At 47.1% G+C, this 23302-nt stretch overlaps 1 protein-coding gene across 8 annotated transcripts in view; it reads right to left on the reverse strand.

Moving 5' to 3' along the window:
* Positions 1-14003: 14003 nt before the first annotated feature.
* ABCC5 (ATP binding cassette subfamily C member 5) overlaps positions 14004-23302 on the reverse strand; it is an 87882-nt gene continuing 78583 nt past the window's right edge. For all 8 annotated transcript variants that reach the window (XM_060150124.1, XM_060150127.1, XM_060150128.1 and 5 more), the window contains 4 exons: positions 19195-19273; positions 18054-18167; positions 17231-17395; positions 14004-15470 (listed from right to left, as the gene is read on the reverse strand). In XM_060150124.1, the coding sequence (XP_060006107.1) occupies positions 15369-15470; positions 17231-17395; positions 18054-18167; positions 19195-19273 (460 nt within the window). In that variant the 3' untranslated portion in view covers positions 14004-15368. The remainder of the gene's footprint in view (positions 15471-17230; positions 17396-18053; positions 18168-19194; positions 19274-23302) is intronic.

Genomic DNA, 23302 nt, shown 5'->3' on the forward strand with positions numbered 1-23302 from the left:
CCGGGTCAGCTCGGCGAGGGACGGGGCAGCCACTGGCAGCGGCGGTGTCTCCCCTCGGGATACGCTATTCTGGCTCAGCATGATGCAGACTGTGCTCATCTTTCCTGCTCCCCTCTGCCCAGGTGCTAAACAGTCTCTCTGGAGGCCTCTCCAGCCTCCCAGTCACCCCCACCCCTGCTCCAGCCTCTGGTCAGCTTGAACTCTTCACCTGCCCGGGATCCTCGTGTTTGTCAGTGGTCACATTCTGTAGCCTTTGCTTTTATCTCAGCTGTCCTGGAGCCAGATTGCTGAGTCGAAATCCTAGTTCTCCCCTTACTAGGTGAGGACCTTGGGTAAGTTATTCAGCCTCCCCCTGCCTTGGTTTTCTCATTTGTACAATGGTGATGATAATTTTAGGCACTGCCTCAGAGAGTTGTTGTACCAGGTGTGGCGGGAGATAAATGGTTCACTCAAGTTGAGTAAATTGAAGATAGTTTAAGAGAGATTTACAAAGGTGTGTGGGCAGGAGGTAGTGGAACCACAAGGCACGGTGCAGTGCTCCAGGGTAGCCACGTGGGAGCGTCCTGCCCACTCAAGGCTGAGAAGGAGAGGGGCATTGATTAACCAGTGTGGAGTTTCAGTTCAGATAGATGGAAAAGCTCTGGAGATGGATGAGGGTGATGGCTACACAACAAAGTGAACGCACTTAATGCCACTCAACTGTACACTTAAAAATGATTAAACTGTGGGAAATTCCCTGGCGGTCCAGTGGTTAGGACTCCTTGCTTGCACTGCAGGGGGCCCAGGTTGGATCCCTGGTCGGGGAACTAAGATCCTGCGAGCTGCACGGTGTGGCCAAAAAAAAAAAAAAAAAAAGATTAAAACGGTAAGCTTTATACTGTGTATATTTTACCACAATTTTTAAAAAAGCCAAGGGACAGAGACATCAGTAGAGGAGCCTGGAGCCCTTAGTTTGGTGGAGACCCACCAGTGACTCTTGGTGGATCACTGACAAGAGCTCTGGCCTTCAGTAGTGAGATGCAGCTGGTTTATGGCAATCCTGCAGAAAATAAATACCTCATCCTCACTCTGCTCTACCCTCTGATGTCTGTAATGTAATGTGCCTCCCGTTGGTCAAATCCAATTAGAAGCTGGAGGGCAAGAAATCCCGTAGAAAATGTAAAATGGTGCAGCTGCTTTGGAAACCATCTAGCAGTTCCTCAAATGGTTAATCATAGAATTAGCACGTGATCCAGCGGTTCCACTCCTAGTTGTATACCCAAGAGCAATGAAAACATATGTTCACACCACGATGTGTACACAAGTGTTCATAGCAGCATCATTCATAACGGCCAAAAATGATGAATGGTCCATCAACTGAGGAATAGTTCTCAGACTTCACTCTGCATGTGGAAACCCTGCACTAATCTCTCCATCCACACAGTCAGTCCTTCCCCATCTCTACGCCTTTGCTCATGTAGTTCCCTCTGCCTGGAGGCCCTTCCCCCATGCCTCCTCCTCTAGAAGTTCCATCTATCTTCAAGGCCTCTCTCACCTGGATGTGATGACAAGGATGCTCCCCTCACAGGGCTGTTGGGAGGATGAGCTGAGACAACGTGAGATGAAAGTGCTTGTGGATAATGTACACACTGGTACAAATACTGTTACTGCTGCAATTTCCACAAAACTGCTGCCTTCCACTTTTTATAAGTTGCCTTCCCCTCTCCAACATGTCATGTTCCTTCTTCCTCAAATTGTTGCTTAAGAGCCTACACTTCTCAAAATGCTTCTCTAGCCAACCTCACCGGTCTCTATCCACTACCTCCAAACACCCCAACCCTCTCCCACAGTGGTCCTTGCCTTGGCTCTGTTAACTACATGGGTGCCCACTCCATCTCTTCCACAATATGACAAGGTCCTAAGGGCCTTTCTTTGGGTTTCTCCAACAGTGTCACCCGATTGCTCAGAGTCCCAAGGTGCCATTAGGTAACGTGGACTTACTAACAGAAGGACCTGGTGGCCCCCCAGGCCAGTCCCACGCCTCACTTTCCTCTGTGTGAGCACACCAGTGTCCACTGCATGAGAGCTCTTTCATGGTGGTCCTTCCAGACTTTTGCTTTACCCCCTTCTCTCCCCCACTGCAGTGTGGGGACCTTGGAATATCTCACATGTAACTAGTACACCGTTGCAGCCTTTGAGTTAAATCAGATGGTTTTGGTGGTTTGGGCACATGAGGATGCTGTTCTGGGGACGGCTGGGGTGGGTGGTGCTGGCAGGCATGAGGGTTTTAGCAGAGGCTTTTGCACAAATGCAGGGAATTGGGCAGTGGCTGTGATGGTGACTCTGGTTTGGGAGATTGTCGTAGGATAGAAAGATGGGTCGGTCCTCTGTCTTGTGACCCACTGACCACATTTCATTCGGGTCCAGCTACATTCTGGGTGTCTTGACTAGGTAGGAATGTTTCTCAGAGCCTCCTCAAAATCAGATATAGCATTTGAAGCCTTTTCTTTAAGACACAGAAATTTATTCCCCTAATGGGAGACTTGCCTGGTCAACATTTCTAAGTGTGTTGAACTTTGACAAACTTCCTCCCCTCCTTCTAGCTCCTGAGGGTGGGATGTGGCTCCTGGAAGAGAGACACACACAGCACACAGGGCCAGACCGCAATCCGATTCTAGGGATGGCAGGTCCAGGACCTGGAACGGAGGCTCCAGGACACTAACCCCCTCCTCATTGCTTGGCCAAGGCCCTCAGTGTTACACTGTGAGGTGTGCGCTCCCCAACAAGATGGTGGAGGTAGGCCACACGGTTCCCACTTAGAGGGAAGTCCCCATGCAGTGTCTGATCCTGTGGTAGTCCACCCTCAAGTCATACCTTCAGAGTTGGTCCCCTTATGATTCCAGCCACCATCACCATCCAGGCCATGGGGCTCCCTGTTTCCTTTTTAGAATTCTAAGCCAAGGGCAGACAAAGCTCTGACCCCCATCTCTTATTCCTCTAGGAGCAACTCAAATCAACTAAAGATGTCTTGGCTGAGAATCTGCCCTGTGTGAGGTATATGCCCATCAAATTCCTAAACCAGTGCTTTCTATGACACTGTGATGGATGTTACTATAAGCGGGTAAGGTAGGGGATCCCCGGAGAAAGAAAACCAAGCAAGCCTGGCTTTCTGGACATAAAAGAAGCCATTTTGGGCCTAAGTCATTTTGTGATCTATGCCTGGCCACAATGCTGGCCCTTGATCGTTAAAAACTAACGATCCTAAGGGAACAAAAGAATGCAGAAACAAACAACTGTTATCAGGCAAGAGAAGTGAAATTAGCAAAGGTAATATGGGCTCTCAGGGCTCCCGGTTCTGCTACCACAGTAAACATTAGCCTGAAGGGTTCAACCACCAGATCAACTGGAACCTAAGGGATGATGATGTTGACCTTTTCTGACCCTCGTGACTCCAATCAACTAAAGCTTGGACTCCGTAGACCGCCCAGGCCCCTTTATGAATATACATCTACACTTAGCTTAAAACGCCCCCAGTTTTGCTGTTTGGGGAGACACTGCTTTGGGAAAGATCCCAGTGTTCTCCTTACCTGCTGCGAGGAGTAAATCCTTCTCCTCTCCTGCTCTTTGGCTTGGGTACATCTTTTGGCTCGACACCCACCAGGAGGCGAACCCAGTTTCTGCGTACCATTATTGCTTCTGTCTCACAGATGAAGAAAGCAAGGGTGAACTGATTTGCTCAAGAAAGTGGTAGGGCTACAATTCTAACCCAGGTCTTCTGTCTCCAAGTTCAGTTTTCTCTTTCCACAGCTGCCTCTCAGCTGGGACAAGCCAACATACTCAAAAGGGAGTTTACTAAAGGCCAAGAGAAAAACAAATGTGAGAAACCCTGAGCCAGTCATGCTTCCAGAGATCCTGATGCGGCTGTAGAGGCCTCCTTCACAGGGCCCAGGCTGGTCCCAGGTCTGGCTTTGCACCCTGTCTGATGCTGCACCCAGGAGCCCCTTCTTCAGAACTGAGATGCCTTTTCCACTCCTCCTTTCTCTCCTCTCCCCCATCCGGGGGGACCCCCTTCTGTGGCCCCTGGAGAAACAGTGGCTATGGACAGCATATCACAGCCTCAACCAAGGGGCCTGGGCCCCAGGCAGAAGGTATTCTCCAAAATAGACTGCTCCCTGCAATGTGATGGATTCCAGATAAAAGGCTGCTTCCTCCCACCTCTAGATCTCCCCAAACCTGGGCCTAATCCATGCTCACTTCCACTCCACACCCACTCCAGCAAGGTTTGGGCTATCTGTAGCCCCACCCCTACCTCTCCCTCCACTCTGAAGGGGAGGAGACAAAAATAAGGAGGTACGGAGACCACTAGAGATAAAAGAAATAAGAAGAGGTGAGGAAGGAGAGGTCCCTAAAGTTATCTCCGTACACGTGAACAAAGAGAGGGACTTGTACTTCCTACATTTGTGTTGAATTTGCACAATGCGCCTTATGCCTCCTGGGAGTGAGTGGGAAAAAATACAGGTGGCCTCCGGACAGCTAGATGAAGTCCCCAAAGAACTGGAGCTATTTCTGGGGAAGATCGGGAGACCCACAGGTCCCTAACTGAAGGAGGGTCAGACTCAGAGACCATAATACCCAGGCAACCGGGACAACGGCCGGCCCTAAAGGACATGTCATGCTTTGCACATTATAACATTAATTGTGCCTCTTTCATTCTCCAAAGTATCCCAGTTTGACCACTCCCCATGAACACCCTACAGCCTCCGACTCCGAAAGTCTCCAGGCTTTGCAGGCAGGGAAATGATGATGTGATGTCTCACTGTAATGAGATCTCGGCATTGAGAATTCTGCTGAGCATTCCAGTTCCCACAGGGAGTGGCTTGCTTTCAACCTCAATTTGAGAGGGGGAGTGGGGCCACAAAAGACACTCCCATGCGCCACTGCTGTGCTCCAGGAGTAGGATCCCAGGGCTCAGGAGGAGGCTTGGTGTCTGAAGAGCGTGGCGGAGGGTAGCCAACACCCTCCCCATGCACACGGGCACACCCACACCCAACACCTCCTGCCTTCACGGAGCTCCGGAGTAGTTGAATTATTCATCAAACCAGAACGATGTTTTCATTATACTCAGCCTATTCCTCTTATGCAAACAAGATTTATGGAAGTTTTTTGTTAAAAATATTAACTATATTTTAAACAGTCAAAAGGAAAGACCCAAAATCTTACGGAGGACACTGGAAATAGACGGAGACAAATGTACTTACAGTGCCTGAGCTTAAGAGTAAGAGTGGAGACACCATGTGTTCTAGAATCCCCATTGAGAAGCAGAGAATTTTCCCAGTAGCAAATTCTGAAAGGGATTTACCGTGTGGACTATTATCTAGAGACAAAGTTGTCAACAGAGATTTTCTGGAAGACGAGCAGCAGCTTTCCTCATGGGTCCATTTCTGAGAGTGACTCTAGTACTGACCAAGGACAAAGAATTGAAACCAGAGGAGTGACAGTCTCTCTGTGAGTACAAAATGGCTCGCCTAGTGTGGCGAGATTTACAGGGAGAATCCGATAATACCTAGGAGTGGGTAGTATCACGCCTCTTAGTCAAACACTGTTTTGCTTATCTAACTATGAATGCCAGCAGTGGTATCACATGGTGGGTGGCCAGGACCGAGCACCTACAATCTTGACCAGCTGCCAGGCTCCCAAAGGAAATATCCACCAAGGACGCTCTAGGCAAAAACCCTTCCACTGATTGCTTCAAGGCTCTGCCCTCTGTGAGGCAGCTTGGTGGGTTAGTCTGGACAGTCTGGTGCAGAGGGCTCCTGGGGCTGATCTCAGGGAGGCCCCTTTTTGGCCTTTTGGCACCAGCCCCGGGCTCACATCCTTATATTAGACCTTCAGACCTTTCCACACTCAAGGTGAGAACGCATGACCCCAAGGTAAAGAACACCGCCGACAGGAGCAAAGGGTGTCTGTACAACCCAGGCCAGAACCGGTCCAGGCACCTCCCCAGTCATGAGAGAGCCTGGCTGCTCTCAGCATGCTGGCTGCATAGAACAAGAGCAGAGAATCATGGAGGAGGAAGGAGGGAGAGAAAAAGAGACAGCTACAGAGAGCACATTGTTTCAATCTCTCTTCTTTTTCAGCCGCGAGCTCCGTGTGTCTGTTTTTGGTCTCCAGTGGCCAGCAGAGTGCCCAGCACTTAATGGATGCTCCAGAAATATTTTGGGGGGAAAGGAAAAAGTCCAGAGGAAGCTAGAGTCCAGGTATCGGGAAGCTGGGAGGGAAGAGATAGTTGGGTCAATAACATGGGAAGGAGAAGTGAGAGCCTGGAGGGAAGGCCTCTCTCATAGGCCCATGGGGATGAGGTAGGGGAGGACCCCAAGTGGGCCTGTTGACACATTTTCTGTCATCAGTGGACAGAATGGTCCCAGGACCACAGCCCACTAGATTCTTTGTCAAGGACACAAAAGGTTGGTCAGGACAGTGTCCCTCAGCCCCTAGAACTGTCTGGGTAAGGTGAGTGTCTTGGCCCCAGCAACCGTGTGCCCACACTCCTCCCTGGCTGGCACTGGGCCAGTCCTGGGTGTGTGATGGGGCTCCTCTTCAGGAAGGCGGCTGTACCATAGCTGTGGGAGAGCAATTCCAAGCTCTGACAGTTCTCACTCAGGCAGCAGCTGGCTTGGTCTTCCTATGCTGAGTCCACCAGAGGGGGTGGGTGGGAGTTTGCCGGAGCCCAGGCCAGAGACAGCAGCAGGACAGGGAGAAGATCCCAGGAAAAGAGGTGACCCCCTGCCTCCAAATACACACCATCTCCCTCGTGGGAGCTAGGAGGGATGGACACAGTTCTGGAGCTATGCTTCAAATGAGGTTACCAGGACCCAGGTTTTTCAGGACATATTTGTTGATCCATGTTAATCAGAACTGGAGCTGGAAGAAATCTTAGAGACCATCTGGTCCAGCACATTCATTTATTCCTGAAGCAACTGAGGCTGAGGTCATCAGATGCAAGAGAACCACTAGAAGTCTAGAATCAAACTGTCTGGGTTTGAATTCTATGTAATTTACCACGTACTGGATGTGTGACCTGAGAGAACTTAATCTTCATGGACCTGTTTCTTCATCAGCAAAATGTGTTTAATAACACCTACCTAGTGCAATAATTGAGAAAATTAAATAAGGTCATATTGCAGGCGCCTTCACAGTGCTTGGCACACAGGTGCTCAGATAATATGAGTACTCTCTTTCCTTGTTGAAGGTGACAACACTGATAGGTTATAAAGCTTATTAGGTTTAAAACATTAATTAAAATACAACAAATCAATACTTATTATGAAATAGACATGAGGATTTTATGAGACTAGTATTTTGTTTCTATACCTGTAAACAGGCTCCAACGGGTCACTAATTCCCTGCAGCAGAGGTGGCTAGATGTTCACCAAAGCTGTTTTGTCCTCAAAGCAGTTTTTGCCTCCTGGGCACAAGCTAGACATTGCCCAGCTTCCCTCGCAGCTACAGAAGTGAGCTCTAGCCAGTGGAATTTGAGTGGAAGTAATATATAATATCTTTAGGTCTGGCCCACAAAAACTTCCTGTTCAACACTGCATGCTCTTTCTTCCCTGGTTTACTAGCCCACACAGAGGATCTGGCTGAGGACTTCAAGCCTAGAGGTTGGCAGAATGACCAGAAGGAGAAAGCCTGGGTTCACGAGTGACTCTCACTCCCCCCCTCCCAGCACCACACTGCTCTGTGACAGGGTGGGGTCATTGTGATAAGCTGCTGAAAGCAGTTAGCAGATTCTGACTATCTACTTGGACTCAGGGAATTATAAGCCGTGAGAGGACAGAATGGTGATGTGGAAATTGCCTTTAAAAATCAAATTTAGGGACTTCCCTGGTGGCGCAGTGGTTAAGAATCTGCCTGCCATTGCAGGGGACACGGGTTCAAGCCCTGGTCCGGGAAGATCTCACATGTCACGGAGCAACTAAGCCCGTGCACCACAACTACTGAAGCCCACGTGCCTAGAGCCCACGAGCCACAACTACTGAGCCCATGTGCCACAACTACTGAAGCCCGCGCGCCTAGAGCCCATGCCCCGCAACAAGGGAAGCCACCGCGATGAGAAGCCCGCACACCGCAACGAAGAGTAGCCCCACTCGACACAACTAGAGAAAGCCCACATACAGCAAGGAAGACCCAACGCAGCCAAAAATAAATAAATAAATATTTAAAGAATAAAATTTAAAGACAACATGGAAAACTGAAACAACCTAAATATCCATCAAAATTGGATTGTTTAGAGACTTTCCTGGTGGCGCAGTGGATAAGATTCCATGTTCCCAATGCAGGAGGCCCGGGTTCGATCCCTGGTCAGGGAACTAGACCCCACATGCATGCTGCAACTAGTTGCATGCCACAACTAAGGAGTCTGCATGCTGCAACTAAGGAGCCCATGAGCCTCAACTAAGGAGCCTGCCTACCACAACTAAAACCCAGCGCAAGCAAATAAAAAAAAATTGGATTGTTCATATAAAAAGCACATCAAAGTCATCTTCTCAGTGAGACTGGACAGCCTCTCTATAATTTTACCCTCTGGTGCCCTTCCCTGCTTTATTTATTTTTTTCCTGGACCTTATCATTATCTAATATTCCACATATCTTACTGACTGCCTGTTCTCCCAATAGGATGTAAAGTCCATGAGGGCAAGGATGTTCTCTGTTTTATTCACTACTATACTGTCAGTTCTTAGAACAGTGTCTGCCTTATACCAGATGCTCAATAAATACTTTTTGAATGAAACAAATAAGTGTATCTCTACAAGACAATGCTATAAAACTATTAAAATCATGTTTCTGAAGAATATTTGACATGAGAAAATGTTCATACTATATTAGTTGAGATCATACAAGTTGTATATGTAAGTTATCCTAATTTTATTTTTAATGACTTTTATTTTATTTTGGCTGTGCCGTGAGGCTTGTGGGATCTTAGTTCCCCGGCCAGGGACTGAACCTGGGGCCATGGCAGTGAAAGTGCCAAGCCCTAACTACTGGACCGCCAGGAAAGTCCCTGAATTATATTTTAAATGAATAATGCTGTTATGTGTTTTTAAAAAATGCCTGGAAAAATACAGATCAAATTATTAACAGTGGTTGCCTTTTTCTGTAGGGAGTGATTAAGATGCATTTCTACTCTCTACATTTTTTATGTTTAAGTGCTACTTGGATTTCTAACAAAAATGCATACATAGTATTTTTGATAATTTTTTAAAAAGGAAAAAAATACATGTTTAGAAAAAGCTATAAAGAATACAACCAGGCATGAAGAACCTAGGGGCAAGACAGGAATAAAGACGCAGACCTACTAGAGAATGGACTTGAGGACACGGGGAGGGGCAAGGGTAAGCTGGGACAAAGTGAGGGAGTGGCATGGACATATATACACTACCAAACGTAAAATAGATAGCTAGTGGGAAGCAGCCACATAGCACAGGGAGATCAGCTCGGTGCTTTGTGACCACCTAGAGGGGTGGGAAAGGGAGGGTGGGAGGGAGGAAGACGCAAGAGGGAAGAGATACGGGGATATATGTATATGTATAGCTGATTCACTTTGTTATAAAGCAGAAACTAACACACCATTGTAAATCAATTATACTCCAATAAAAACGTTAAAAAAAAAAAAAAAAGGAAGAATACAACCAGGGACTTACCTGGCGGAACATGGTTGAGACTCCGTGCTTCCACCGCAGGGGGCGAGGGTTCGATCCCTGGTTGGGGAACTAGGAACCCGCATGCTGCATGGCACAGCCAAAAACAAACAAACAAAAAACCCGTTAAAAAAAAGAAAAGAGGGGGCTTCTCTGGTGGCGCAGTGGTTGAGAGTCCTCCTGACGATGCAGGGGACACGGGTTCGTGCCCCGGTCGGGGTGGGAAGATCCCACATGCCGCGGAGCGGCTGAGCCCGTGAGCCATGGCCGCTGAGCCTGCGCGTCCGGAGCCTGTGCTCCGCAACGGGAGAAGCCACAGCGGTGGGAGGCCCGCCTACCGAAAAAAAAAAAAAAAAAAAAAGAAAAGAGGGCTTCCCTGGTGGAGCAGTGGTTGGGGGGGTCCGCCTGCCAATGCGGGCGACGCGGGTTCGTGCTCCGGTCCGGGAAGATCCCACATGCCGCGGAGCGGCTGGGGCCGTGAGCCATGGCCGCTGAGCCTGCGCGTCCGGACCCTGTGCTCCGCAGCGGGAGAGGCCATAGCGGTGAGAGGCCCGCGTTCTGCAAAAAAAAAAAAAAAAAAGAAAAAGAAAAGAATACAACAAGATAACACTGGCTATTTTTGGGTGATGGATGCCTCAGTAGTGTTGTGAAACCACCCCACAATGTAATGGCTTAAAAACATTTTATTTTGCTCAGGAATTTGGGGACAGTTCTGGCTGGCCAGTTCATCTCTGATTTACGTGGCATCAGCTGGGATGTCTGGGGCTGGAGGTTTCACTTCCAAAATGGCTTCTTCACTCACATGTCTGATGTCTCAGTACTCCTTGGCCTCACTCCATCTCCATACACTCTCTCATCTTCCAGGAACCCTCCATGTGCTTTGTAAATCTCACGGTATGCTGGTCTCCAGATGGCTGCACTGCTGACATGGGTGGTTGGCTTCCAAGAGGCAGGAAGTGTGAGCTGCTAGGCCACAAAAGGCCTTTGTGCAGAACTGGCACAGCACCACCATATTCTGTTGGTTAAAGTAGCCACAGAGCCCACGCAGATTCAAGGGGGTGGAGAAACAAGACTCCACCTCTTGATGGGAGAGTAGCAAGGTCACATTGCAGGAAAGCCCATGAGATGGGAGATGCTGTGGCAGCCATGCTTGTAAAACACACTGCCATGGTAGGGTTCAGGCAATTTTGGGTTTCTTCACTGCACCTATCTGCATTTTCCAAATTTTGTACAAAAAGCATGCATTATTTTTATAATAAGGAAAAAATTTTATTTAGAAAATATGTCTCACGACCATGCAGACAACCATCAGTGCAAGGTAAGGTTTCTGTGTGCCCCCCCACCCCGCCGTGACTCATTTCCTCTCAATGCTAGGCCCTATTTCTAGGTGATCAATCAGGAAAGGGGTAGGAAAGGAGCTGTCACATCACTAAGCCACACCTCAAATGCCGACCAGGGATTGAACCCGGGCCCACGGCAGTGAAAGCGCGGAGTCCTAACCACTGGATTGCCAGGGAATTCCCGAGGAATCAAATTCTTTTTTGTCATGACCACAAAGAAAAGTCTGCAACACTGGCTTCTATTAACAAATATTCTTTGAGCATCCACGTATAAGGCATGATTCAAGAGTCAGCTAAGTAGTGTCATACTTATTAAGCACCTTCTATATGTAAAACGTAATACTTAAGCCAGGAGTTATAAGGTATACAAAATATACCTTATAATTAAAGGTATATTTAATAAGATGATTTACTGCCTTCAAGTTGATATTCATGGGCTAAAATATAAGGAAATAATCAACCATTATATGCAGAGCAAACGGAAATAAACCTTAAAATAGATTTGTGAGCAAAGTGTTGGAGGAACCCAGAGGAACTTAGTTTTAAGAGAAAGGCTTTGTGGAGGACATAGTATCTGAACCGAGTTTAAGAAAAAAAACATGGCTTTGTTGAAAAAAAACATGGCTTTGTTTGACAAGAGAGAATCAAGGGATTCCAGGCTAAGAAAATAGCAAAGACTTAAAGGTGTGAAAATATTGACTTGTTTTTGGAAAGATTGAGTAGAAAAGGAGGGTTGGAGGCAAATAATGGACACCCTGACTGCCAAACTCAGGAATATAGGCCACTCTACAGGCAAATGTCCCCTGAAGAGTTTTGGAGGATAAAGTATTTGATCCACTTGCATTTTGGTTTGCGTTTTGGCAGTGGTATATACAGTGGTTTGGAGAAAGACACTGAGGCAAGGAGACTAGCTATGAGGCTGTAACTACAATATTTAAAAAAAGAAAGGAGGTGAGTCTAAGTTAGGGCAGAGGGAGAGAAGGGGGCGGTAGTGGTGATACATAGGACCTGGAAGTGGCTAAATTTACCGGGAACGGGCAGGAGAACTGAAATAACTCAAGGCTTCTAGCCTGAAAGACTTAAGTCAGAGGGGCTATTAATTAAGACAGGGAGCACTGATTTGCAAGAAGCTGTTTGAGGGGCCTGGGAGATGCGCCCAGCAGGCAGCGGAGATTGCTACTAAAGAGAGAGGTCAAGTCCACAGTTGAAGGTTTGTGTTGGTGGGAGTGAAAGAATCCAGGCAAGGAGAGCAAAGGGAGAGGGCAAAAGGCAGGGAAATGCCTCCTTTTAAGGGGACAAAGCAGGCTACAGGGGTGGGAGGAGACCCAAGAGATGAAAGAACAAAACTGAAGGAGGGGAAGTTAGTGTCACGTGCTGCAGTGAGCTTGACTAGGGCAACCACGTAGGGCTCCTTCTGCTGACCTTGTTACTCTTCTTTTTTTTTTTTTTATTTTTATTGGAGTATAATTGCTTTAGACTGTTGTGTTAATTTCTTGCTGTACAGCAAAGTGAATCAGTCGTACGTGTGCTTATATCCACTCTTTTTAAGATTTCCTTCCCATTTAGGTCACCACAGAACATTGAGCAGAGTTCCCTTTGCTATACAGTAAGTTCTCATTAGTTATCTATTTTATACATAGAAGTGTATATATGTCAGTCCCAATCTCCCAATTCATCCCACCCACTTCTTCCCTCCTTGGTAACCATAAGTTTGTTCTCTACATCTGTGACTCTATTTCTGCTTTGCAAATAAGTTCATCTCTACCATCTTTCTAGATTCCACATATAAGCAGTATTATACGATATTTTTGTTACCCTTCTTGGAGGGTAAATCCAGTGCGTCCAAAAACATGGTTGCTTACATTGGCGCCATTCAACAGAACTTTCCACAATGATGGGAATGTTCTATGTCTGCGCTGTCCAGTACAGTAGCCACAGGCCACATGTGGCTACAAGAGCACTTGAAATGTGACAACTGAGGGACTGAATTTTTTTTTTTAATTTAATTAATTAATTTATTTTTGGCTGCGTTGGGTCTTCATTACTGCACGCAGTCTAGTTGTGGCGAGAGAGGGCTACTCTTCGTAGCGGTGGGCAGGCTTCTCATTGAGGTGGCTTCTCTTGTTGCGGAGCACAGGCTCTAGGCACGTGGGCTTCAGTAGTTGTGGCACGCGGGCTTCAGTAGTTGTGGCATGCAGGCTTCAGTAGTTGTGGCACGCGGGCTTCAGTAGTTGTGGCACGAGGGCTTCAGTAGTTGTGGCACGCGGGCTGTAGAGCGCAGGCTCAGTAGCTGTGGCGCATGGGCTTAGTTGCTCCGCGGCATGTGGGATATTCCGGGACCAGGGCTTGAACCCGTGTCCCCTGCACTGGCAGGCGGATTCTTAACCACTGTGCCACGAGGGAAGCCTTGAATTTTTGACTCAACAGCCAAACCCCTGAATTTTCAAGACACCGGTTTACAAAAAGGGCTGGGTTTAAGATACGATTTCTGATGACTCAGCAGAACCAGTACCAAATAGTTTAATGCCGCTTTCTTGGCCGCATTCAACATGAGATATTGAGAAACTCTAGAATGAGTACCCTTTCGAATGGGCACTTAATTCTCAATGAGTTAACCTGAATGAATTGGCTGAAAGGGCCATTATATTGTTTGAATTGCTGAGAACCCTCAACAAACTTCATTTAAAATGTGTTTCACCACAACCATCCATCTTACCACATCCCTTCCCACTCCCCACCCTCTTATTAGCAGCACAGGAGCTTGGTTTGACGACCATGCCCAGGAACACAGGCTGGAGGGACTAAGGCCCGCCGCAGTGATTCCAGGCAAGTGGGGCTCCACGCCCCTTGCAACCAACCAGCTCTGCTACTGGTCCCTCCCATCTGTCACTCCACAGCTGGATATTCAGATCCGAGGCTCCGGGACTCCGAAGCCATTCAAAGACAGCTTGTTCCCCTCCCAGAGAATTATTTTATACACCAAGAGTTTTAGAAAATCCAAAATAATTTTATTCACTTTTTCAGATTTTTGCCTCCACAAGGTGTTCAGCAAACATGCTAAGGCGACAGAATGTCTAGTTGGTCACGACATGCAACGCTGACCATTGGACGGATGACAGCAGCGACCACGCCCACCTGAGCTACTGGCCCCAGAGCACAAACGGGGTTTGTGGGAACACACCGAACCACACGGCACTCAGAACCTGAGGTAGGTCTCTTTACAGTACAAAAAACTTCTACACCAGTGTGAGACACTGATGAGCAAGAGCTGCTTAAAGTCGCAGACTTTGGAGAGAGGAAGAGACTCTGCAGCGACCACAGGGAGAAAGGGGAAAAGACCCACAAAATCCTGAACCCTGTCACTGAACTGTGGGCTCGTGGGGCAAATGAAGGCAAATGAAGAAGTACCACCGGGAAAAGCAGCAGTTGGCTCCAGGGTTCGGACCGACAGGTTGAGGAGCCGGAGAGCGCTGTGCGGTGGCCAGCGTTAGGAACCTGAGGCAGTGGGACACTTGGAACAGACTCGATGCTTGTTGAGAAACAGCAGAGAAAAGGAGGAAAGCAGGAAGGACACTCCCCCCTCACCGAGGAACGTCTCGGCGATTCTCATTTCCGACGGAGGGAACGAAGAGGGGTCTGGGACTTTGCCCCACTGCTCTCCCGACAGAAACAGTGAAGTGACAACAGGACAGAAAGCAGGAGCCCTGAGAATTCACGGTGCTCTGCGTGGCCTCCAGTGGCCCCCGCTCCACCCCGCCCTGGAGTGGCTGCTGGGGAGGCGGCAGGGGGCCCACTGGAGGGCCCGCTATTGCCACACGCCTTCCTTTTGGACACCCAGAAAACCCGGCACCATGAAACAACCAGCTGGGGAAGAACATATGCTACCCTTCCTATAGTCTAATAGTGAAACCAGATCCTAGTGCAGCAAACTGTACAAAAATGATAGAAAGGAATCTGCACTGTTCTTAGCACAGTGCTTATTTTAATATAAAATAAACGGCTTACATTTTCACTGGAAATATAGGCTATGTACAGAATTATATATAGATATAGCTACACGTATAAAGCTTCATTATAGGCCTCTGATACATATATAATAACGGTTCCCTGAACCTTTTAGAGTGCAATTAAGAACAAAAACTAAATTTTGTTTACATGAATATGGAATAAATACAATAATCAAAATATGACTCTCCCTAAAAGTGAAACACACAAGCCAATCCTGAATTGCTGTGCTAAAGATAAAATCGGGAAAGGCAAGGTTTCGGCAGGAGGACACGATGAGGGGCCCGCCCCAGGCAGGGAATGGCAATGCTCCAAAGAAAAGAGACTTGGGCAGCGGCGGGAGGAGTTAGCCCTTGACAGCGATCTTGTTCTCTGCAGCAGCAAACATGGCATAGAACCGGGAGCTGTCATTGGACAGAAGGACCGATGGGGTGTCGAACTCCACCACCTGTAAAGGAAGGAGATGGTATCAGAATGTGACTCGGGGACACATGGGGTGATTTAGAGGATCCACTGCTCAGGAACGGGGGCAAAGCCCAAAGCCCCCTGAGGATGGAATCAAGGTGGCAATTCAACTAGCCCTGTCATGCCCAAATGGGTTCTTTTTTTTTTTTTTTCCGACTAACCAGGGTTTAGTTAAGAGAAAGGTTAGAGAGAAAAACCTCCAGACCTCCTTCACATAAATCTCAATTCTTTCAGCCTTGGGTATGAAGGAATCAATCAACAAGGTCCTATAAGCTGCAGAGGAAAAAATTGCAGCTCAAGTCAAAGGCATACCAGGCAAATGTCATCTTGTTGTGCAACCTGATCTGAATCTATGGCTAGAAAAGGAACAGCTCAGGATGCCTAATTGGCAGAGGGAAAAAGGGAAGTGAGTATAAAGTCAGTATAATCAACTCAGACAATTATCCATTCCTGTGATGGACTTCTAGGCAGCCACTGGAAATCATATTTCAGTAGAAAATGAATGATATGCTGGCAGAACCTGCCTCCCATGAGAGAGGACACATACTCTCCCAGCCTCCCCTGCTGCAGGGCAAAGGCATGGAACACAACTTTGGCCAAGGAGAGGAAGGGGACATCTCCTAGGGTGCTTCTAGGAAAGGTTGTCCTGACCGAGATACAGGCATAAGGACAAAGTGTTCTTCCTTAGGACTGGCTGTGTGAGGGTATGACGTTGGGTGCTAGAGCAGACATCCTGCATCATAAGGGGAAAGGTAGACACTGGCCCTATTGAGGGATAGGCAGATTATAAGCAGATCCATATGGGAGAGGGAACAAGAGGAAAGGGCATTTTCGGTAGATGGGACTGTATGAGTAAGACACAGAGGTGAAAAAGCTTAGGGGATTCAAGATTGTTTATAGCCAACAGCACTGCAAGGAAATAGCAGGAAACGAAGAAGGCTGGGGGGCCAGATTGTTGGAAAGCTGGGACCAGCAAGAAGTTTGGCACCACTACATGACTGTAAAAAGCAGACATATAGGGACTTCCCTGGTGGTGCAGGGGTTAAGAATCCGCCTGCCAATGCAGGGGACACAGGTTCGAGCCCTGGTCCGGGAAGATCCCATATGCCACAGAGCAACGAAGCCCATGCGCCACAACTGCTGAGCCTGTGCTCTAGAGCCCGCGAGCCACAACTACTGAGCCTGCGTGCCACAACTACTGAAGCCCACGTGCCATAACTACTGAAGCCTGTGCGCCTAGAGCCCATGCTCCACAACAAGAGAAGCCACCGCAATGCCTGCATACAACAGCAAAGAGTAGCCCCCACTCAACACAATTAGAGAAAGCCCACACGTAGCAACAAAGACACAACGCAGCCAAAAATTAATTAATTAATTAATTAAAAAACAAACAAAGAAAGCAGACATATAGTGGCTGGTCTCAGTAGCTTTGGGAAATTCTTGTGCATGTGAGTGAATTACTAAGTACATGTGCTCTCTGACCTAAGTCAAAATGTTACTGTTTACAAGCAACAAAAGAACAGGTAGTAAAGCATAATGAGAACCCCATAAGAGTGCTCCCAGCTCAATCTCTTGACTGGGAGGGCTGCATCCACCCAAAAGGAACCAGACTACAGTCATTATGGCTGCTTATCTGAATGCTCAGACTACTCTAAGAGGGCCATCTGCCCAATCCTGCCAGGGGCCAGTTTTCCTCCCAGACAAGGCCACATGCCAAGCCAAGGTCCCTTGGGGGCTCAGTACCTGCCCCTGGGCCAGCACCATAATCCTATCAGAGCCCAGGACTGTATGTAGGCGATGGGCAATCGTCAGCATGGTGCAGTCGGCAAATGCTTCTCGGATGGTCTCTTGGATCAGCAAGTCTGTCTCCGTGTCCATGGCAGCTGTGGCTTCATCTAGAATCAAAATCTGCCGGGGAAGAGAAGAAAAAGAGGGGTCCGACCAATTCCTTAAGCATTCTGGTTAATCTAGGTTTCACTAAAATGTATTTTATGATTTGAATTTTACACCGTATATATATTTTTCTAAATAGGTACACGCATATGTAAAAATACTGTTTTGCTTAGAACTGATATAACTTCAAACCCCTAGGTTTGCCTTGATTTCCATGAATGAAAGGATATATGTGAAATACTGATCTAACAAAAGACTCGCCCCACTTGCTCTGTAATTCTAAACACGTACAGTAATCTTTCTGGACCTCCCTTTTCCAGTTTTAAAATGAGGGGACTGGATTTGAGGACCTGGATGTGTCTTGTAGTTTTAAAATTTTTCAAATCCATGGTTTCCAGTACTACAACTACTCAGTGGCTAGAAACAAGTTGCCTTTGGAAACTGAAGGCTCAGGGAAGTTAAAAATAAAAACAAGCAAGCAAACAAAATATCCATATACCCAAATTGTGTCAAGGTTAATTTAGAAACATCTCTGGGCACACTCTTAAGAAGTGCTGCTGGGCTCAGAGCCAGGGATGCCTTTGGACCTCATGCCACAGGCAAAAGCTGTTCTTCCATCTTCCTGCGCATCTCTGCTGATCCCCCTTCCCCGCCACCCACCAAACTGCCTTACCTTACAGTGACGGAGCAAGGCTCTAGCTATGCACAAGAGCTGCCGTTCCCCCACTGAGAAGTTATCCCCATTCTCCATCACTTCAGATTCAAGTTTCAGAGGTAGCTGAGCAATCTAGGAAGAAAGGAAGTCGAGATTAGAAGGGTTAAAAAAAAAAAAAAAAGTAAATTTTGAAAGATAGGAAAAAAAAAAAAGAATCTAAATTTTGTCAAAAATCCAGTGGCAAAAATAAATTATTCTGAAACAGTTGAAAGAATTATTAGCCCAGAACCTAGCTCACCTAGAAAGAAGGTACAGGTGTGATGATCACGTAGTAGGACCACATTTTCTAGGCCATTCCATATTTCAGCTAAACTATTCTATTAGTCTCATATCATCAAAACGTCCCAGAAATTCCAATATTTCGTCCCCAAAGCCTGTCATTTTTGGTTCTGAAAATATGGTCATGCGATGAGAAATGGGGTAGACGAAATTACTCTCTTTCTGAAGTCCAAAGCTGTAGGCCCATGGCTGTCAAACCTTTCTTTCCATAAACTATAGAACCTGTTCTTCAAGTGAACTTGTTTGAGGCAGCCCGATATAAAGGTGAAGGCAGAGCGGATCTAGTTGAATTAGCGGAAGAGACCCTGGGCTTGTGCACAGGAACACAAGAGACCCTACTTCAGGCCAGGGGTGTCTGTAGATTGTGGCCCCTGGACGGGGCCTGCTGAGTTACCTTAAGAGGTCTGTGAATCCATACACACACTTTCTCCACAAGTGATATATCTCTTACACATATATAGATGCTTCAAAAAGATGTTGTACTGTTATAATGAATAAGAACAGAACTTGATTTTAAAGCATGACTGAATTCTGAGTGGTTGTCATTAATATCTTCTCAATGAATGGATAGTAAAAAGGGCAATATGACCATGGGAGGGGGCTAAGGGGGGAGGTGAGGGTCGGGAGAGAACAACCTTTATGCCCTTTCTGAAATGCCTGGGAAGCCCTGCTCTGAAGTGCTCCTCCACAGACATCCTGGAGGTGGAGGGAAAGGCTGGGCTGGACAGCGGCAGCCACAGCAGGCTGGAGACTGACCACAGCATCACTGTGTTTCCAGCCCTGAGATGCCAGCAAAACTCTCCGTCAGTTCTTTACTTACACATTCTTTCATGTGTGTCCTTTCTAGGGCATCCCAGATCTGGTCTTCAGTGTACTGGTTGAAGGGATCCAAATTGGACCTAGTGAGAAACATAACAGGAATTCTCAAGGATCTAACATGTACGTGACCATGCTGCACAGGCTGACTGTGGTAAAGGTTTAGACACTGGGGCTCAAACTCCATCCAGCCACAGCGGGAGGCTGAGATGGGAGCGCTGCTGCCTGCCTGTCGCAGGAATGAGCCTCCCTTTCTTCTTTACAAAACTTTATTATTTTTATTATGTAAATGATACAAGTTAGTTACAGAAAAATTAGGAGATATAGACATACAAAGACAAAACAAAAACTAATGTATGTTTAATGACTTCTTATCAGACCCTCAGCAACAAACACTGTTAGCACTTTGGCATAGATCCTTCTAGATTTTTTCCATGCATATACATGTTAAAATCTCTCTCTTGTATGTATAAACTTAGGAAAACGCCCTCTTTCTTCTAGCTGCACCAGGGTGAGAGCCTGTCACTGAGCAGGGGTCTCAACAGCTCGCTGACCAGGAAAGGAGCCAATCCAGCAGGAAGGCAGAGGAGAAGGCTGAGCACAATGGGTTCAGGAGGAAGGATTTTACTGGCACCGAAAACTAGTTTGGGGACTCTTGCTTTTACTGTACTAACAGTATCCACCTCAAGGACATCAAGATTGATACCAAAAGAACAGGTCTAGGTATTTCTGGAAGTGTTAAAGACAGGAGAAAAAGCTCTTTGTCATGGAGGATGAGGGTGAACAGGTGGTGATGAAACATATTGGGTGGAAAGGGGAAAGGGGGCTGTTGCATTAATTTGGGGTGTCTTGTCTCGATCTAAACGTCGTGTTTGTGGGTCTAGTAATCTGAAAGGTATTAGGTATAATTTGCTTTGCTCATAAATTATGGTTGGCATATGGGAAATAGAAGAATCTTTGGGAGAACCTTAGCTCCGATCCACACTCGTCTCTGTGTCTGCGGAGACTAATCCCAGGCATGCACACGCAAGCAGGTCATTATCGCAGAATTCTGCCCGAGAGGAGAACGCAGGCAGGCACACGCCATCTCCGGACTCCTGGGCAACTCTCTAACCAGCCCTGCTCTCTCGTGCCCCTTTGCACGTGTGCTTCCCCCGACTTAGAACATGCGACCTCTCCCCACCTTTTTACTTGAGAGGCACTGGTAAGACAAGGGCTCTGGAGCCAGACTGCCTGACTCCTTCACAGCTTCCATCAATGACAGCTGTGTGACCTTGGCCAAGTTAGCCTAACTACTCTACGCTTCAGTTCCCTCAACTGTAAGACAGGGATAAAAGAGCACCTTCTCAAAAAGGTTGTTTCGGGGACTATATTTCACATGTATAAAGCATTTACAGCAGTACCTGCGGCAGGACCGGCAGTGTGTACGTGAGAGCTACAATTACTGTGTTATTATTATCATTGTTCTTATTCCTTGGCTGTGATTCCTTCTTGTCCTTCAGCTCTCAACTTAGATGGGGTCTTCAGGAAGTGTCTCCTTACCCTTCAAGCTTGGACTGGTGGTCCCCCTGCCACCCCTATAATGGCACTCGTCACTTTGTTCACTTGTCTCTCTCCTCCATTGGATTAGAATCCTTGTCTGGATCTTATTCACTGTTGTAGCCCATGTATACTGTCTAATATTTTTTGTAAGAAAGAACTTATTCCTCCCATGCTTATTTGAGGTCCTGATAACAGACATTAGTATGTCACAACTTAAGTATTTTCAGTAATAACAGAGGCAGAAAGCAGCATGGTGGAGGGCGGGTGTGTGTACACATAGGATCCGGGCAGACTGGGTTCGATCCCTGCTCTGCCTCTTACCATCCGCGTGACCTTGGACAAGTTAGTCCTCAGTCTCCTCATCTATAAAATGGGGGGATAGTGACACGACCTGGTAGGCTGCTGTGAACATTAGAGCTGTGTAGATACAGTGCCTGGAACACGGCAGACACTTGATAGCTGGTAGCTGTTAAACTGACAGGGGACATGGTCACTTTAGATGCCTGGTTGCATTGCTTGGTGGTTTTGACTCTTATATTTGATGCATTTTTCAAGTGGACACAATAATCCCAGGATCCGAAATAGTTCTGATAAAGTCCTAGCCGTGAATGGTCTAGATGGGGAAGACATTCTCTGCAGGCATGCCATCTAGGAAGAGCCCTCTCACTTAAAGAGTGATGGTCTAAAACCGAAATGGCAGAGCATGGGCCTAAGTCTAAGGAGAAGCTCACCTGCTTCTAATCAAAAAGAGATGCTGAAAGCACCTGACCTTGCTTGTCCCTCTAACACTCTGGAGTCTGCCTGAGCTTGCCTCAGGGTTGATGAGATCTGCTCTCTCTCCAGCTGCCTTGTACACTGATACACCAACGGATCAGGGTGAAACCTGTGTTCTCCATCCCAAGTCTGAGGGATAAAAGGTTAATCACGTTTTTGTTTGGTTCAACACAGACTGGTGGGAATTCCCATGAGGCAAGATTAGCACAATCCACGCCCCCCAAAACAACAACAACAACAAGATTAGCACAGCCTCTGAATGACATTTATCTAGATGGCAATGCAAGTTTTCACAATAAAATATTCTCTCTCCTTTTGTGTCTAATATGGACTTTCTCATAGTTTATAGCAGATTTCCTGACCTTAGGGGTCACAACAGGCGTCTCACTTTTGAACCATAATGCTCAGAGCTCTGTTTTCTCTTTCTTTTTTTTTTTTTTTTTAAAAAAAACAAGTTCCTTGGAGCTCTTTACAAGAGTCTTCGGAAGTCCTCATCAAACCTAGACAGAAGGGGCACCCGCCCAGCGGGAAATCACAACTGGCTCCATACAGGGGTCATGTCCTGCTTTGCCTGGTCTCTTGCTCCTTGCCCTCTGCCTTGGTCTCTATCCAGCTGCCCCACGGGACTGCACGCTGGAGAATGGCCTCTGCCCATTACAGGGAATCAACTCTGACCTCGGGCAGTAGGACCCCGAAGTCAGTGCACATGTGGTTTAGTGCCGGGCTGCTCTGGATCTGCATCCTGCTCTGACTGTGATTCCCACTTAGCGTCATGGGACCCTATCGAGCTAGAATCTCCCCCTGTCGGACAGTTCTGCTAGGTCAGTTCCTGTTGTGTCTCCATGGGCCCAGGTTCCTATCTTGACAGCCTGCTCAGGCTCCCAAGTTTCAGGGCCCGACCTTGCTCTGGTTTTATCTGTGAGCTCCCTGATTATAAATATCTGTCTTTTGGGGTCTCTGAACACTGCCCAGTTGCCACTGCTGTGGTCTATTTGCCAGAGGAAAATCCATATTACCTAAGGCTGGAATTCCCAGCACCAATAACTTGATAAATTGCCACCTATGGTTTGATACCTCACTTTCTGGATTTCCGGTTTAGCCCATCTCCTACCTCTTAAATCTTCCCTTTCTCTACCTCTTCCTGGAAGGAATGTGTAATTCTAGGTTTTAGATTCTACCACTTGTTCAGATTCCTCCCATGTCTGCTGAGTTGAGTCCTTTGAACAGAGTTAAAGACCTCAACAAACATATGTTCAAGATTGAAGGGTCCGTAATGTGGTTTCCAGGAAAGGAATGTGTACAGTTTCCCTAGACTTAGTCTAGGAAGTGTTCTTTAATACTGTACAGTGATGCCTAGTGTTATGGGTTGAAAAGTATCTCCCAAAAAGATATGTTGAAATCTAACCCTCAGTACCTAAGAATGTGACCTTATCTGGAAATAGGGTCAGTGTAGATGGTATTAGTTAAGATGAGGTCATCCTGGAGTAATGAGGTAGGGTGGACCCTTAATCTAGTAGGACTGATGTCCTTATAAGAGAGCCACATAAAGACAGAGACACAGAATGAGAGGGCCCATGTGACAACAGAGGCAGAGACCGGGATGATGAACCTACAAGCCAAGGACACCAAAGACTGTTGGCAAACCACTAGAATGTAGTAGAGGCAAGGAAGGATCCTACCGGTTTCAGAGGGAGCATAGCCCTGCTGACAACTTGATTTCATACTTCTAGCCTCCAAAACTGTGAGAGAATAAATTTCTATGGTTTGGGGCCACCCAGTTTGTGGTACTTTGTGGC

This window comes from Lagenorhynchus albirostris, chromosome 5 (genome assembly GCF_949774975.1).
Source record: "Lagenorhynchus albirostris chromosome 5, mLagAlb1.1, whole genome shotgun sequence".
Taxonomy (NCBI): domain Eukaryota; kingdom Metazoa; phylum Chordata; class Mammalia; order Artiodactyla; family Delphinidae; genus Lagenorhynchus; species Lagenorhynchus albirostris.